Source organism: Capsaspora owczarzaki (assembly GCF_000151315.2).
Source record: "Capsaspora owczarzaki ATCC 30864 unplaced genomic scaffold supercont2.6, whole genome shotgun sequence".
NCBI classification, from domain to species: Eukaryota; class Filasterea; order Ministeriida; family Capsasporidae; genus Capsaspora; species Capsaspora owczarzaki.
In genome coordinates, this window is record NW_011887297.1 from 1275486 (window position 1) to 1291849 (window position 16364).

General features: G+C 51.2%; 6 protein-coding genes across 6 annotated transcripts; 4 read left to right on the forward strand and 2 right to left on the reverse strand.

Annotated features, from left to right (window-relative positions):
• The first annotated feature begins 77 nt into the window (after positions 1–77).
• CAOG_04380 (hypothetical protein) lies at positions 78–2201 on the forward strand. Its single transcript, XM_004348158.2, has 6 exons — positions 78–697; positions 835–1136; positions 1233–1411; positions 1493–1628; positions 1707–1802; positions 1907–2201. Exons 1-6 carry the CDS (start codon positions 118–120, stop codon positions 2114–2116), a joined length of 1503 nt encoding a protein of 500 aa, XP_004348208.2. The 5' UTR covers positions 78–117; the 3' UTR covers positions 2117–2201.
• On the reverse strand, positions 2138–7273 carry CAOG_04381 (hypothetical protein). Its single transcript, XM_004348159.2, has 10 exons — positions 7241–7273; positions 5016–5336; positions 4648–4889; positions 4346–4505; positions 4045–4252; positions 3336–3957; positions 3091–3260; positions 2844–2972; positions 2656–2750; positions 2138–2559 (listed from the first exon to the last, which is right to left on the reverse strand). The coding sequence occupies exons 2-10, from the start codon at positions 5192–5194 to the stop codon at positions 2397–2399; spliced, it is 1968 nt and encodes a 655-aa protein (XP_004348209.1). The 5' UTR covers positions 5195–5336; positions 7241–7273; the 3' UTR covers positions 2138–2396.
• Positions 7274–7691: 418 nt separating this feature from the next.
• CAOG_04382 (hypothetical protein) lies at positions 7692–11259 on the forward strand. Its single transcript, XM_004348160.2, has 8 exons — positions 7692–8023; positions 9500–9530; positions 9599–9656; positions 9762–9948; positions 10073–10200; positions 10281–10501; positions 10611–10696; positions 10782–11259. Exons 1-8 carry the CDS (start codon positions 7828–7830, stop codon positions 10964–10966), a joined length of 1092 nt encoding a protein of 363 aa, XP_004348210.1. The 5' UTR covers positions 7692–7827; the 3' UTR covers positions 10967–11259.
• Positions 11260–11393: 134 nt separating this feature from the next.
• Positions 11394–12989, forward strand: CAOG_04383 (metallochaperone Sco1). The gene is made up of 4 exons (XM_004348161.2): positions 11394–11665; positions 11913–12201; positions 12300–12401; positions 12521–12989. Exons 1-4 carry the CDS (start codon positions 11417–11419, stop codon positions 12871–12873), a joined length of 993 nt encoding a protein of 330 aa, XP_004348211.1. The 5' UTR covers positions 11394–11416; the 3' UTR covers positions 12874–12989.
• Positions 12900–14568, reverse strand: CAOG_04384 (exosome component 7). Its single transcript, XM_004348162.2, has 6 exons — positions 14367–14568; positions 14112–14206; positions 13865–14018; positions 13566–13760; positions 13280–13435; positions 12900–13152 (listed from the first exon to the last, which is right to left on the reverse strand). Exons 1-6 carry the CDS (start codon positions 14520–14522, stop codon positions 13024–13026), a joined length of 885 nt encoding a protein of 294 aa, XP_004348212.1. The 5' UTR covers positions 14523–14568; the 3' UTR covers positions 12900–13023.
• Positions 14569–14620: 52 nt separating this feature from the next.
• On the forward strand, positions 14621–16226 carry CAOG_04385 (histone deacetylase 8; the record flags this gene model as incomplete). Its single annotated transcript, XM_004348163.2, has 4 exons — positions 14621–14918; positions 14993–15045; positions 15125–15332; positions 15405–16226. Exons 1-4 carry the CDS (start codon positions 14736–14738, stop codon positions 16224–16226), a joined length of 1266 nt encoding a protein of 421 aa, XP_004348213.1. The 5' UTR covers positions 14621–14735.
• Between the last annotated feature and the right edge of the window lie 138 nt (positions 16227–16364).

Sequence of the window (16364 nt, forward strand, 5' to 3'; positions counted from 1 at the left end):
AAGCTGCATTACATGAAACTCAGACGAATGCTGTACAAGTGGCGATGGCTTGTATGGACGGAAATGGGTCCAGTCATCCACATTCAGAGTCCTTTCCACACACACTTTGCCCCCGACATGACTCGCCTCACCATGAAGTGGGCAAGCGTGGCCGTGCTAGTGCTGACTGTTATTGCTGCTGCGGGAATGGCCCGTGCTGCAGAGACGACGACGACGACGACGAATCCAGGACTCGGACTCGGCCGCAAGCAATCGGAGCTGCCGGCCTTCCGCGAGTTCCTGGCGCGAGGTGGCGCTGAGATGCACGGCGTCGACATCCAGGAGCACGTCGACGCTGATGGCCGTCCCGGAGTCGCCGGACGGGGCGTCTTTGCCCTGCGCGACCTGGCTGCGGGCGAGACCGTCCTGCGCGTCCCGCTGTCGCTCCTCCTGAACGTCGAGCACGCGAGCGCCAGCCCTCTGGGAGGGATTCTGGACGACTTTCGTCTGTCGGATGCCGAGGCCATGGCATTCTGGCTCATCTACGAGCTCACTCGCCCGGAACGAGCGTCGCCGTGGCTCCCGTACCTCGAGTCGCTCCCGGCAAGCATCAAGCAGCTCACCATGTTTTACGATCCGTTTGAAATGAAGCGCTTGCAAGCGAGTCCCGTTGCCGAGTTTACGAGCCGCCGCACTGTCAAGATGCGCAACAAGTTTGGTACGCAGGGGTTTTTTTTGGGGGGGGGGATATGTCACTGACGTGGCGGACATGAGAGGCCAGGAGCTGCGATCGCACTCACCCTCCTTTCGTGTGCATAACATCCTGCTCCTTTTGAAACGATTGGATTTTTGTAGGCAAGTACCGCGAGCAAATCTCAAAGCACAGACCAGCGCACCTCGCCGAAATCGAATTTCCCGTTGAACTCATCACTGTCGACGACTTTTTGTGGGCCATGGCCGTGCAATTCACTCGCTTGATTACCGTGCAAGTCAAGCATCCCGCGGACGGCGAGTGGGAACGGACAAAGTGTCTGGTGCCCTTGGCCGACTTGCTCAACACTGCTCCTGCGGACCAAATCAACGTCGAGTGTGCCACCAACCTTGACAGCACCCACTTTGAGTGTGCAACGATTCGTCCTGTTGCTGAGGGCCAAGAGGTATGGCGCGAGCTGGACTGTTGATCTTCTTGTTTGTTTGTTTGCTTTTAGTTTGTAATTTGCTCATTCCTCTTTGTTTGAATTGGCATTGCGTAGCTACTGACCCCATACGGTGGCGCCGAGCAACTGTCCAACGGCCAGTTGATCATGGACTACGGCGTCACGTTCAGGAATAATCCGTCGGATCTCGTTGCGCTCCCAATACCAAAATTGCGCGAGACTGCCGTGGCCTACGACTCCAAGATGCGTCTCCTGATGGCCATGTCGCTGGACCGGTCAGTCATCTGCCCTCGTGTGTCTTTGATGAGCCCATGGTGCTCTTCTTTTGGCTCATTTTTGGCTTCTTTGTTTGGCAGATTTGATCGCCTTCAACTTCCAGTGCTCGACCATTTCGAAAGCATCCCCAAAGAGCTGCTTGCTTTTGCACGCGTTTACGTCAGCACCCCGAGCGATCTGAGTGATCTGGAGCATGTGCTCGAGTTAATGAAAGAGGTGAGTGCCAACAAGGATGGTTTCTGATGTACCTTTGCCTGAACGACGCTCACCTGATTGCGTGCTTTTGCCGCGTAGCATCGCGCGATCAATCCGAGCAACGAGCGCCGCGCCCTGGAATTGCTTCTGCAACTCACGAATGAAATGATTTTGAAGTACATTACGACAATCGAGGTACGCAGGCAGTGCTTTTTTGAATCTTTGACGTCTTGTCGTCCGCCTCCTCCTCCTCCTGCTGTCGTGGGTCGCTCATCCATCTCAATCAAACACAACCACAGGAAGACGAAACAATGCTTCGGGAGCTCGATGCAGAGTCCGTTCCTAATGCCAATGCCGTCAACGCTGTCGTCCTGCGGCTCGGCGAAAAGCGCATTCTCTCGTCCCTATGGCAGTTGCTGGACAGCGCCATTGAAGCACTTCCCGAATCAAAGCAGGCTTTGGAGGATGTCGAGGATGACCAGGAGCAAGTTGTGCATGCGGAATTGTAATAAGCACAACGACACAATAGATTTCCAATGTCACCGATACTTTATTTGTCAAAAATGTAGTTGAGCAAGGATTGGATAAAATGCACACCAAAATACAGCAGCGACAGCGGTAGGTATCACACTGCACGACAGAAGAGTGAAAAGGAAAGAAGGAGGTGGGTTATTTAGAAAGAAGGGACACACAGACGCTCACACACACTCACAAAAACAAAACAAAGAAAAACAAAACAAGAAACACATTCGTCGAAGCGTTGCTACAAAGGGGCCAGCTTCGTTCAGTTTAGTTGGCAGTGGCGCCTTCGACCTCAGCCACGTCAATCTTATCAAGCTGAAGCAGCGAGGCAGATGCCGAGCGGGAGCGAGACTCGGACGAATTCGGGCCGGTTGGTGTTGTGGTTGGGAGGCTCGTGTACATGCTGCGAAGTCGCGGGCGCGAGTCCTCACTGTTAAAGTTATTAGAATGTTTGTGTGAGTGCTGAGTTTTCGTGCCGCGCCAAAGAGTCCACCACACAAAATCAAACACAATCCAAAAAACTCACTCGGCGCTCTTTTGCATGGCTTGCATTTCAGACAGACGCTCATCACGAGTGAGGTTGAGCTTGTCCAACACTGGGAAAAGCTTTTCAATGTTCAACTGTAAAAGCCAAGAAAAAAAAACGAAAAAACGTCAATACCCAGATACACAGCCCAAGAAGACACAGCCATTCGATTCGTTGAAACATCATACTCCTTCATGGCTGGCGTGGTACTTTTCGAGCTTGTCGCGAGTACGGTTGAGGTGGCGATGAATGCAGGCCAGCTCCTTCTCAAGGTCGAGGTTCAGGCCGATGCGAGGCGGCAGCTCCTCCGGTTCGCTCTGGAGTAGCAAAGAGGGCAAAATTTAACCTGAGCATAATGCAAGAATTTCGCTCGAAAGCAAGAGGACATGCAGAAACCCGCCTCGCTCCCGGACACGTCCCAAAACAAGCGCTTACCGAAAGAGCATCAATGAATCGATACATCCCTTGGCGCTGCGATTCGAGAACCTCCTCAGACTCGCGGAGCAAGTCCTCCTTGCCCACACTGCCTTCAGTGAGCGTCGCAAGGCGCTGAATGTGCTTGGCGACAAGAACGAGTGCGCGTTTGGCAGTTTTGTTCGGATGGTCTGATGCACAAGAAGGAGGTGAGCAGCTCGCCCATGAACACCAGCACGAAAAACTCCCAAAAAAAATCCCCTTACCATCGTGAACCTTGAAAATCTTTGGCGAAAGAATCGCAGGGCAGAAGAAGCGCAAGAACAAAAAGCCGCTGACAGCATGCATGGGCACGCGCGCCTCGGAAAAGTGAGCCGCGACCGTCTTTCGCATTTCGTGGAAGAGTTCGCGGAAGCGAGGCGGGATTCGGTCCTTGGAGGCGAAAATGACCTCAAAGCAGTGGCTGAGATGCTTCCGGAGCTGCTCTTGGTTTGCCGCAAGGTCTTCGCCTGGCGCAAGCTTGGTAGGGTCGACTTCGCACGATTGAGGGCAGTCGTAGATGCCCTTGATCAACGGCTTGAGAACGGCGGTCAAGTACTGCTGGCCAACGAGCTTCATGTACATTTCAACCGTTTTGGTGCCAATCGAGTTGCCACGGAAGAGCAAATTGACGTCGTTGGCCGCAACAGTGTGCTTGATATCCAGCATGTACATGAGTCGCACGTACTTTGGTGTCACGGTCTTGCCGTCAAAAATGCGCAGCAGAGTGCGCGCAACGTCCTCGCGATCCGTTGCGAGCTTTCCCAGCGCGATAATCACGGCAAGCTGCTCATCGAGAAGCAAGTCCAGCAGTTCCTCGTACTCTTGGAGTGGCAGAATGAATTCCTCCTGTTTTGGTTTGTTATTCAATCATAAAAGTGAGCAAAAGCAAGCTGCTCCAGCACACAGCACAAACAAACCACACAAAGCACGCACCGTGTACTTGTACTTGAACTTGAGCAGGCCTAGCTCGTTGTTTTCAGGGGAAGACTTGGGTTCCAAGTCGTAAAACGCGGTGAGCGGCACCTTCAACGGAATCTGACTCAAGGGCACAACACATCGTCCAAGCATCCCATTCGGCCGCCAGCGGTGGTACTTGTAATACAAGATTTTGACTTCAATTCCAGTGTCATCTGGAACGTGGCTGTTCGTTCGAAAAGGGAGAAAAAGGGGGGAAACAAGCAAAAGTGAGCGTTGGAACACGAGGGCAAGGTGGGGGAGAGACGCTACTGCTTACAATTCGAATGTTTCGTTAATGTACGATTGAGGAATGTGCTTGGCGGTGGCAGTGCGGAGCTTGTTGGACACTCGCTGGTTTCGTCGGAAGAGGGCCACTTCGAAATAAGTGCTGCAAGTGTCGTAAAGCTGGGCGCCATCCAAAGCTCGAAGCTCCAAAACTGCACGAAAAGAAAATTCACGTCGGGTTGAAAAAAGCAAACGAGATGCAAGCAGACAATGTGCAGGTGAGAATGTGTGCTGCAAATCACACCAAAACAATAAAACGCGCAAAAAAAAAAAAAAAAAAAAAGATTCACGTACTGCCAACGTCAATGTCAACACCGTTCTTGCTTTTTCGCTTCAGAACCTGCACTTGGACCTTGCCAGGGGTGTGGTAGTCCTCAACACGAGTCATTGGAAACCACTGCTCGCATTCCTGCGGGTCGGCCCGCAAAGCCTGTTTTGAGACGCAAACCTTGCCGACAGGTCGACCGTCCGCTTTGCTAGAGTCTGGATGATCAAACACAACGAGGCAGAGTTCTTGAAAGTTCGGATAGACCTCGCTGAGAATGAAAAAGCGGCGAGAACGGGCAAAGTTAGAGGCAAAGTGTTGTCAGCGCTCAACAAGAACAGCAGAAAGCAAGCGTTTCAAAAAAAAAAAAAAAAAAAAAAAAAAGAGCCCAACTTACAAGTGATACTCTTCACCCCAAACCGGAGTCGGAGTTCCGTATTGGGTCTGGGTTCGCACCAGGTCTTTGGGGTCGTCAAAGCGAATCGTGCAGTAGGCGTCCTTGACCTCGCCGTTACGCATGCCCTTGCCCTCAATGACATTGACAAACAGCGTGTTGTCTTGTCGTAGTAGCGACATGGCTCGAGTTCAGACAGCGCGTGCGTCCACGGAACAAAACGGGAAAGGCGTCGACACGAGTGTTTGAGTTTGGCTTGATTTTAACAGTGAAACCGAGCAGCGAAAAACGGGTGTGTCTCCTGTTCCCAATGAGTGTTGTAGTCTGTCAAACCCAACACAGTTGATGGAGAAGTGAGAACAAGACAAACAGTAAACAAACAAAAAGCGAATTCACACAAAAAAGCGAATCAAGAATTGGGGGGGGGCGGCAACAAAAGCGCAGCGAAAAGAAGAAGAAGAGTGCAAACAAAACAAGCGAGGGTTGTAGTAGCATGGGATTTGCGTCACGTACGCTCTTTCGTCATGAGGAAACGAAGAAGAACGAGCGCGTGAGTGGACGTGAAACCAATAAAAAAAATAAAAAAACGAAACAACGAAACAACGCCCGACACCAAAAAACCAAAAATACACCGCTTCGCATGCTCCTCTTCAATGGGGCCCCAAAGCGATTATCTTTGAGTAAGAGAAGCAACGTTTCTATCATGTCCAACCCACGAACGCGTGGTTGGCGTTTGTTGTTCAGTGTCATCTCGTTTGTTGACAAAGTCCCAACTCTTTAACACATCCAACACCAAAACGCGATATCCCATAATAAAACGCAGCAAACCCTTCCCCCCCCCACACCGTTTGCTTGGCTGCGTTCACGCAAATCATCAAGTCGAATCGCCTCGATAATGGCCTCGCACCCCCGTATCGGTCTTTGCGGGAAAAAGACTCACCGCTCGACCAAACCACAAGGCACAATGAAAACCGGAAGAAAAAAAAAAAAAAAAGGAAAGGGAGTTGCCAAAATTAACCAACACAGAAAAAAAATCAACAGCACAGTTTTACAGTGTCGGTGGAAAAGAACGGACCCGCAGCCATCACGAAAGGCAGAGCAAGAGATCGAGAGACAGTGTGTGTGCAATAAAAAGGGAGAGATCGAGCAGCCGAGATGACGGCTCCAATGCATCGGAAACGGTCGGAAAAGTCAAAATAAATAAACGATTGGAGGCTGCGGTTTGTTGTGAGCTTTTTGATTATTATTATTATTATTATTTTAATCAAAGATTAATGCTGATTGCTGTTTAAAAAAGCGCCGTCATCGCGTGGTTTGTTACTTTGTATGAGAGAGGCGGAAAGTAGACGCGAGGACCAACCCCACAGAAAACCACCAACGCCGAAGAAGACGAGGGATGATGTGCCATGCGAAAAGATGCGAATGGTGTTGGTGGAAAAAAAAAAAAAAAAAAAAAAAAAAAAAAAAGAGACGGTTGGTGGAAAAGCAAAAATAAATAACCAAAAACGAAAAGGGCGGGGGTGCTCAAGGCAAGTCAAGCAAAGCAAGGACAAGTCCTGCTCTGACGCCAAGCCTCAGCCAGCAGGGAGCGGCCCGGCGTGCACAACTCGCAGAAAACGGAAGAGCGCGAGCGCAAAGCGAACGTTTTGGCTTTTTTTATTTTTTATTTTTTTTTCCGTCATCAAACGCTCCTTTCAGTTCGCAAGGGACGCCAGAGTGCTGCCGTCGAACGACCAGGCACAGGCACCATAGAGGCTCGAACGTCGTGTCTTCGAGCCAAGCAAGGGTGGCCGGCGTACGCAAGCCTTGCTTCCGTCCGTCAAGGAACAAAACCAGTGGGCGAGCTTTTTTTTTTTTTTTTTTTTTGACAGACACCTTTGACAAAGGGGCGCTGTCTGCACCAAGCGGCCAGAAGGGTCGCAGAGCTCAATGCCTGGCTGCAACAAACACGCGACAGCAATCTAGTCAACGAGCCAACCTGCCCCTCCGTCTTCCTTGGAAAGAGGCGGATTGCGCCACCCAAAGCAAAAGCAAAAAAAAAAAAAAAAAAAAAAAAAAAAAAAAAAAACGAGCGCCTTCTTCAAGACCAGCACTTCGAGCGATGTGAACCCCAAAGCATCTGGATGGCGTTTGTGGATGCTGCTGCTGTCTACGGCCTGACTAATGCCGGGTGGGGGACGGGGGTGTGAACAAGTGGGGAGTCGAGAACAACAAACAAACAAACTCACGATGAAAAAACAAAAAAAAAAAAAAAAAAAAAAGACTGGTTGAGATTGAAAAAAAAAAAAGTGGACCAGTCCCATTGTCGCAACCGCCTGTAGCCGTTGCACAAGTCTAATTTCTTTCGACTAGATCACGGTTTTAGGAGGCTTGGAAGGCGAGATCTTGGAGAGGAGCAGAGCGGGTCCCTGGGAAGTGTGGATTCGTCGACCAACGCAATCTCATTGACAGCTGTGCTTGTTGTTGTTCTTGTTGTTGTTGTTGTTGTTGTTTTTTGCTCACCAAAACGGTTGAAGCGCTTCTCCCGTTTGGAACCCCATTACAAAAAAAAAAAAAAAGCAAGCCTCACTGATGATTCTACTCCAAAGAGAGAGCGGGGAAGCGGGGAGAGAGGAAACAGATAAACTCCTCATTGTCAATCATGATGGTCGCGATTTCTTTGGTGGCTAAATCTGAAACTGATGACCAAAAAGCCCAGTCCCTTTTCCGTTTTGTTTTGAAAAAAGAAGAAAATCTCGCGCAATTCGCTCCGCTCTTGGTCCCAATTAGCACCTCCTCTGCACCCTCTCCCCATTCCACACACTCACACGCACACATGACTGCGAACTCGACTTTCAGCCCCGTCGAGGTCAACCTCGACGGCAGCCCGACGGGCGGAGACTGGGCCATGATGATACTCGCGCTCGTCAACATTGTGGTCAACCTCATTGCCATCAGCTACCTGGTCTACTGGCGCACCTGGGCTCCCATCCGCGCCAAGCAGCTCGATCTCTTGATCATCTCCACTTCCGGTAAGCCAGGCTCGCGGCCCCGTCTCGTCCTCGTCCTCTCGCAGACTGAAAAAGAAAAACAAAAGCGAATAAAGCGCCGCGACAAATCGAGAGTGTTTTCGAGCGCGGGTCACACTACCACACATTGTTTGCATTTTTTTTCTTCTTCTTTTTGGTGGGTTCTAGCTCTGTGACTCTCCAGCGGCTGCTGGGCTGCAGGGGGGAAGGGTTCTTGTGTGTGCACCTGTGCTTGTCGCGAAGGGCGAGGGTGCGGTTGGCAAGGTCAGGGTGGGTTTGGATTGGGCTTTGCTCGTCAGTCTCGTCTGGCGGAACCATCTCGAACTAGCCTTCTCTCTCTTTCTCTCTTCGATCGCTTTTCATGCGTTTGCTGCATTCATTCTCGTTGCACATCGGTGGCAGTCACGGCCTCCTTTGGTGATGCACAAGCGATTCAGGGGGAGGTTTCGGGCTGCAACGTGATAGGTCAATGCACCCCCCGTCCGCAGTACATCAATTAAAAGCAAGGTCACCGCAACCGCAACATTGACACGGGGTGGTCGAACAGGTGTTTTGGGTGTGTTTTCACGTCGTTATGCAGCCGCGGTCGTTGAGCAAGGGCCAGCAGATGTGCAGCGAATCGCGCGCCAATAGCGTCCAGCAAAAAACGTTTTTAAAATGACGAAAATCTGCATCGTCGTATTTTTTTGTTTTTTACAAGGCGAGCAGAGCCAACTGCTGGTCTGCTGTCTGAGGATGGGTGGAAGTGTTCAGCGAGTACACGACAGCCCCCTCCTCCCCCCCCCCTGAAAAGCGCGAGATGGCGAGCGCGATTGCGCCCAGCATCCGTCGTTGGTGTTTTTGGTGCGTCGCGTGCTCCTATTTTGAATTTTTATTTTTATTATTTTTTGTTTGTTTTTTTTTCTATTATTTTATTATTTTTATATTTTTTTGTTATTGTTTTTATTCCCTCCCTTTTTCCCACGGATATTTCGAATGCGCTTCTTCTCTCGGTTGTTTGAATGCTCCGCCCTCTTCCGATGCGCCCCTCGCGCTGCCACCATTCACCATTCACAATGCATTCAACCACCACCCCCACCATCTCCCTCTCGCTTGTCCTCGCTGATCGCTTGCGTGGTGGGGTTTTTCTGTCTTGTGTTTTTGTGTTTTTGTTGCCAATTGGCAATTAGCACTTGTGTTGTTTTTATGTATTTTTCTTTTTTAAAAATGCTGAACAACGTCCTCGTCATGATCTTGCGAAACGGAGGTGGACTCGAAGCGTCATGCTCACGTCGCCTTTTGTTCGTTGAAAGCCGACGCCGACAACGCAACGAAAAGTTGGGAAGCTAACGCGGCTTGAAAAAAACTGTCGCGACCTTTTTGCCCGCACACACCCACCTCCACCAAACCTCCAACACTCAGCGGTTGCTCCCTATTTGAACTGTTTGTCGCACTCACTTTGCGCGAATTTTTTGAATCTTGTTCGATGACGTGCGACAGCTTCCTTCATCTGGCTTCTTGGCACTTTTAGGTAAGACATGACTTTTCGGTTTTGATATTTTGACCTTCTTCCACCACTAACTCTGCTCCCTCGATCAGCGCCACTCGAATCATTCCACAAACAGGAGGCATGCTTGAATGCGCTTTCTGGTCTTGGGTATGCTGTCCTGATTTCTGCAAGGGTGTTCGGGGTGCTTTTGCCGGCATGAACCAAGACCTCTGATGTTTGTGTCTCTGCATCTCCTTTTGGGGCGATTCACAGTGGGTGCAGTTCGTGTTTGGCGCCCTTCTGTGGATTTCGTGCATCATCCTTCGCATGTATCGGCTCTACGTCATTCTGATCAAGACGCAGATGCGCATGAACTCGATGAAGCACCCTCAGGTGTGGATGTACACTCGTCTGGCTGTCATTTCCGTACCCGGCCTGATCTTCTTTATCGCCATGACCGGTATGTTCTCGGAACTGAACGACAGCCATCCCAGCGCAGTGGCAGGCTGCGTACTCACTCGAGTCAATCCATTTTTTGTTTTGTTTTGTTTTGTTGTTTGTTTTGGTTTTTTGCAACAACCCAGCTATTGGCGCGAGTTACATTGAACCGCAACCAACACTGGAGGGTCCGTTCATGAAGCTGTGCACAATGGACACTTACGCAGTCTATGGCGTGTTCGCAGTGTCTGTTGCTTACATGGTCCCTTGCGTCGTAAGAGACACCTGAGCTTCGGGCCATTGATGTTTGCTGCACAGCTCGAGTGACTCATTCTGCTGCTTCGTTCCGACCAGATTCTCATTTACCAGCTCCGCAATATTCGCAAATTCTTGAACGAGTTCCGCGAGGCCAAAATCGCCTTTGCCTGCATTGTGTCCTGCGTCGTGGTCTACGGCGTTATTTTTGTTGCCGCATGGCAACTCCGCGTCTGGGGCCGTGTTCTTGCTGCCATGATCATTCTTTTCATCATTAATGTCTGCTTCTGGACGATTGTTGGACGCACCATCTACGGCCGGTCAGTGTTTGTTCTATTTTCGTTATTGTTGATGATGTTGTTGTTGTTGTGATGCCGCCAATCTTGTGTACGCGCTCATCCTCTTGATATTCTGGTTGTGCCTGCGCAGATTGTTCCATCCCGAGGCCTTCCTTGAAGAATTCAACCAGAACAAACAAAAGGAAGTGAGCACCACCCCTTCCAGCAAAAAGAAGGGTAGGCCTGCCGCTCGGCGTTGTTGTTTTGTTTGCTTGGTTGTTTGTTCTGATTGATACTGACCACTTGCAACGTCCTGCTGCAGGTCTCACAACCACCTCAAGCAACCGCAAGTCAAACGCCGCCGCCACAACGGGCTCATCAGACCGTGGTAGCGTCGAAACGCCTGAAGCTGGTTCACACACAGTGATTGAGGAAAACTTTGTGGCAGACATCACAGAGCTAGAAATGCAGTCCGAGACACCTGAAATTGAAGTTGTCGAGTCGTAAGACTTGCTCCCGGAACAATCCGATCGCTGCTGCTGCTGCATGGTCTTCGGTCTGCGACCAACCCATCGCGGCATTCTCGTCGGGCTACGATTTATATCTTGTTTTGAATTTGTTTCTCAAAGTTGCTGTTGTTCCTGTTGATGTAGGCTTGTGCGAAATTGCCACAAGTTCTATTCAGTTTTTTGTTGTTGTTTTGTTGCGCTGGCGCGTGTTTTTGTCTCTGTGACAATCTGGTTTGTTTGTCATGGTGTCGATATTGTACAGTATTAACAAAATTCCGATTCTTTTGTCTAGTTGGCCGTGTTGTCTGTTTGCCTTGAATCGGGAGCAGTTTCAGAACGTCTGAGAGTGATCCACTTTTTCCCCGCCATTGTTCACTCTGTCAAAATTTTAATTTGGTTTCATTTTATTCCTAGTCAATATCTCACTCTTCACTCGCTATTCAACATCATGCTGTCCCGGCTCGCGCTCTCGGCAGTGCGACTTGGCAGACCATCGCCATTGGCAGTCTCATCGACCTCATCGCTCGCTCGCCGCTGCTTTGCGAGCAGCAACGAAGCGCCCCCGAAGAAGAGCGAGCCATCTGAAGCCACCAGCAGCAGCAACAAGCTGAGCTTTGAGGAAGAGGCAGCGCGGCAAATCCGCAACGCGGAGCTCATCCGGGACACGCGTGGCAAGAACGAAGAGTTCAACAAAGGGGTAAGTCGGTCGACCCTCCAAACCCAAACGGGCACAGGGCACATATGGATGATTGCGAGTCAATCCATTGCCGCTTGCGTTGGAGAGAGGAGAGAGAGGACAGAGCGAGGCGAGCGAGAAGAGCGATCTGTGTGGATCCAGGACAGGCCAAGACAACCTCACACTTCCATGACGGTCGATGACGATGGACGATGATGACAAGCACTCATTTGGACAATCGAATTGGAAAAAAACAAACGCTTGACAGCCAGTCACCTGGGTCAGCCTGGGCTTGCTCGCCGTCGCTGGTGCAGGATTGGTCATGTACTTTCAGAGCGAGCGCGCAAATCATCGCGCAAACCTCGAGGCCAAACGCAACCGAGGATTGGGCGTCCCGAAGATCGGAGGCCCGTTCACACTAGTCGATACCAATGGCAAGCGCTGGACTGAGGAGGACCTCAAGGGGCGCTGGACGCTGATTTACTTTGGCTTTACGTTCTGCCCCGACGTGTGCCCCGACGAGCTTGACAAGATGACCGAAATTGTCAACACGATCGGTGAGTCGAGCGAGTGGCTGTGGAGCGCGGATTGCACAGAATGGCGGCGGGTTGTAAATCTTTGCTGACTTACTTTGACGACGTTCCTTTTTTTGTAGACAACACGCCCGATATTGGCCCTGTTGTAACGCCCTTGTTCATCAGCGTCGATCCGATGCGCGACAATGCCAAGATTATGGGAGAATACCTTGCTGCGAACGGTACACGAGCGAGTTTTTTGTTTGTTTGTTTTTCTGTTTTTGTTGTTTTGTTTTTTTTTTCCTCTCGATTCCAGTCCAACACTCACCTACACCCTCTTGGCAACTACTCTATTTTGCAGCATTCCACCCGCGCATTGTCGGTCTAACGGGCACCACGGAGGAGGTTCACCAGGTCGCCCGAGCCTACCGTGTCTACTTTAGTGCCGGCATGCCCGAAAACCCCGCGGACGACTACCTTGTTGACCACACCATCATTCAATACTTTATGAACCCAGAAGGCAAGTTTGCCACGTATTACGGACAAACCACGACGGCCCAAGATGCAGCCAAGCGATTGATCCAGTCCATTCGCGAGTACCGCGCCGACGCTCCTGAGCGCGAGCGTGCTTCCCTCATGGCTGAACTGGATGCTGCCAAGGCTGCTGCATCAAACCCCACTGCTCAAGGAGCTACTCCGCCGCCACGGCAATAGGTGTCTTTGTCGGTGCAAAACCAAAAACTGTTTGATCGTTTGGCACCCCTGTGCGGCACATGTACATCAATTCAAAACTACTTTATGAATCGTCGCACTGTGGATGTATCAACGAGAACACAATTAAGTAAATCTAATGAGCGGGTTGATTTAGGTGGCACTCTGCAAATCCGTCAAAAATCCGCGCTGCGAGTTGGGGAACATTGCCAGCGCCCGCTCCTCTTGCTTGAGAGTTGCTTCAAGCTGTGATAACAAGTGCTGACCGACCTGCTTGGCGGACTATTGAGCGGATACACCCCAAACAAACAAAAACGAGCAAGCCAAGGAAAACCAAAAAAAAAATGAACAAAAACAATGCACATTGCGCACTGTCATCACAGGATCGAATCACGTTGATGGCACTAACCTCAAGAGCATCAAAGAGAAGCTGGGGCTCAATGCCTCCTGCTGAGGCCTTGGTGACCATGCAGAAGGCGCCCTTGCTATCGACGGCAACATGAACACGCGATTTTGCGCAGCTCTCTTCCTCGATGGTTGCATCCACGATATGGAATGCGCCAATCTGCAGCAGTTGGATGGAGCAAGAGTTGTGGTGGGCAAGATGGGGAGGTTGAGCCGTGAGTGAACATTCTTAACCAAAAAAGGAAGACGAACTCTCGGTGTCGAGAATTCACCGCCACAGGCCCAGTTACCTTGGAAAGTGTGACAATTACGGGGACGGCACGAATGTCCAACTCGGTGACATGATGAGGATCATCGGAGACCTCGAGCTCGACTCGCCCATGGCCATCGTCCGAAACCTCCACCTTTGGTATCCGTGTGTTTGCCAAAGCAGCCCTCACAGCGAGTGACAACACATCATATGCATTACCAGCCGCGACAAGGATCTGTCGTCGTCGTCGTCGTCAAAGGATTTGCGCAAAGGTGAGTTGAACAGCTGCTGCTTCAACAAGATGTGGTCGCTGGAGCAAGTGCCTCGACGGCATCTTACCAAGGCATCAATATAAATCACCCAGCATTGCTCTCCTGGAACAATGCACAACGCAGAGAGATCCACGCCCTTGAGTGTCCGTGCAATGGCAGAAGCCAGCTCTGTCTCTGTGTTGTCGTCGTCGAACGCCGCAGCCGACGCTGATGTCGACGAGCTGCGATCCAAAACAGCATCCAATAGAGTGCACGTATGAGCTTTACAGCGACTGCCTCTTATGAGTTCAAGCAAGTCCAACAAAACTGCTTACAAGTCGACCGTCACTTCAAAGCGGCCTTGCGTTGGCTTTGCTTGGTCTGGCTCGCCAATCTCTGCCTTGACGCCGACCAGCACGTCCGTCAATCCCTGCTCTCGTATCAGGTTCAGGTTTCGTAGTCAGAAGTGTCAGGAGTTGAGTGAAGCGAGGTCAATGGGGGTGAAAAAGCAGTCAGCCAGCAAAGCACATGTGGATTGGATTGGATTGACCAAGCAACTCTCTCTCGCTCTCAAACCGAGACACACGCACCAGTCGGACGCGAGCAGAGCCGCTTGTGTTGGACACGATGCCGCTCTCGACGGTGAACGGGCGGTAGTCGGTGCGCAGGCGGCCGTCCGAGCGCAGGTTGGCTGCAACGCCTGCTGCAATGTCCTCCTGCTCAAACCTCGACAATGCGAGCGTCATAGAAAAATGAAGTGTGCAACGAGTAGACGAAGAAGAAGAAGAAGAATATCAAGAGTGAACAGGATTGGAAAGCGCATGCATTTGTCAGTCTTCAATCTCAGAAACTAATCCCAAAAACGACCAATTCTCAGCAAAACTGAGCAAACTGAGCAAACTGAGCCTCGAGCAGTTGTCGTGCAATTGCACCATTTTGAGCACCAAAGTTTCGAGATCATGGCCAAACGAGTGGCGGACGACGATGCAGCAGCGTGCACAGAGACCAACAACAAGCGGATTCGGAGCGAGAGCGAGACGAGTGCAGCGACAGCGGCAGGGTCAGATCGCCGCTCAGTGGCTCTGGTACACTCTGGCGCGTACATTCGAGCATGCAGCAGACTGCCCAGAATGCCAGAACGCGTGAGTCTGTCGCTTCAAAAAAGTGCTCAACTTCATTGACAGCAAAGCTGATCCAATCCGTAACTGGAACACAGGCAATCTTGATCGCAACGTTAATGGAGGCCTATGGCTTGCACAAGCATCTTCAGTAAAGATCTGCACTCGAGTGTTCGTTGGCATGCTACAAGAAGGCTTACTGCTGATATCGATCGACTTTGCTTTGATAGAATTGTCTCGCCTCGATTGGCCACGGCCGACGAGCTCATGATGTTTCACACCCGAGAATACATTGAATTTCTAGAACAAGGCTGCCCCGAGCAAGATTCGGACGAAGAATCGAGCGACGATGAGCGGAATGATCGCAAAATAGGAGAAACGCGAGCACAGCGGTTTGGTCTCGAACTCGATTGTCCTCCTTTTGCTGGCATATACGAGGTAAGTGCTGCGATGGCCCGCTCAAGCACTGCAAAGTGTACTCACTTTTGCATGCATTTCTGCACACTCCAGTACGCTCAGGCGGTGGCTGGCGCGACCCTAACAGCTGCCGAATTGCTCATGGACTCGAACGAAGCACACACAATCGCCATTAACTGGCATGGAGGGTGGCACCACGGGCGGCCAGACTGTGCAGCTGGATTTTGTTATGTTAACGACGCCGTGCTGGGCATTCTCGCCCTTCGACGAAGATTCGACCGCGTCCTGTACGTCGACATTGACCTGCACCACGGCGACGGCGTCGAGCGCGCTTTTGAGCATTCGGATCGAGTGGCCTGCGTTTCTTTGCACAAACACGCGCCTGGCTTCTACCCTGGCACTGGAGTGCTGTCAGACACAGGTCGCGGGCGCGGCAAAGGCTATACGGTAAACTTCCCTGTGGCGGATGGCCTGACCGATTCACAGTTGGCGCACATTGTTCAAGCGCTTGTCGAGCTTGCACACGAGCGCTTTCAACCCAACGTCATCGTTCTGCAATGCGGTGTCGACACGCTTGTGACAGACCCGTACGCGGCTTTCAATGTCACTCCCGTTGGCGTCGAGCAAGCGGTTCAATCCGTGCTTGCCTGCAAGCTACCAACGTTGGTTCTGGGCGGCGGCGGCTACCATTCCCCGTCTGTCGCGAAATGCTTTACCAGCGTCACGGCGCACGCCATCTTGGAGCTCGAGCCGCTCGCTCGATCGATTCCCGAGCACGACTTCTTTGAGCAGTATTCTCCTGACTATGGCCTGCGCATTTCGCCCTCGCCAAGTCGGCCCACCCTGAATACCGATGCCGCCATCGCGGCGCAATTGGCAACCATCCGTGGCGCGGCGTTTCAAACCGCCCAGTAAACCATGCAGGTCTGACGGGGTCAAAATTCGCCTCAAATGATGTGATTGCATTTTCACGTCGCCTGCTGTATTACTATTGTAGTATTTAAGATGTATGGTTCAGTTACACCCATCCATCTGCCCAGCTCAGTGCTCAAT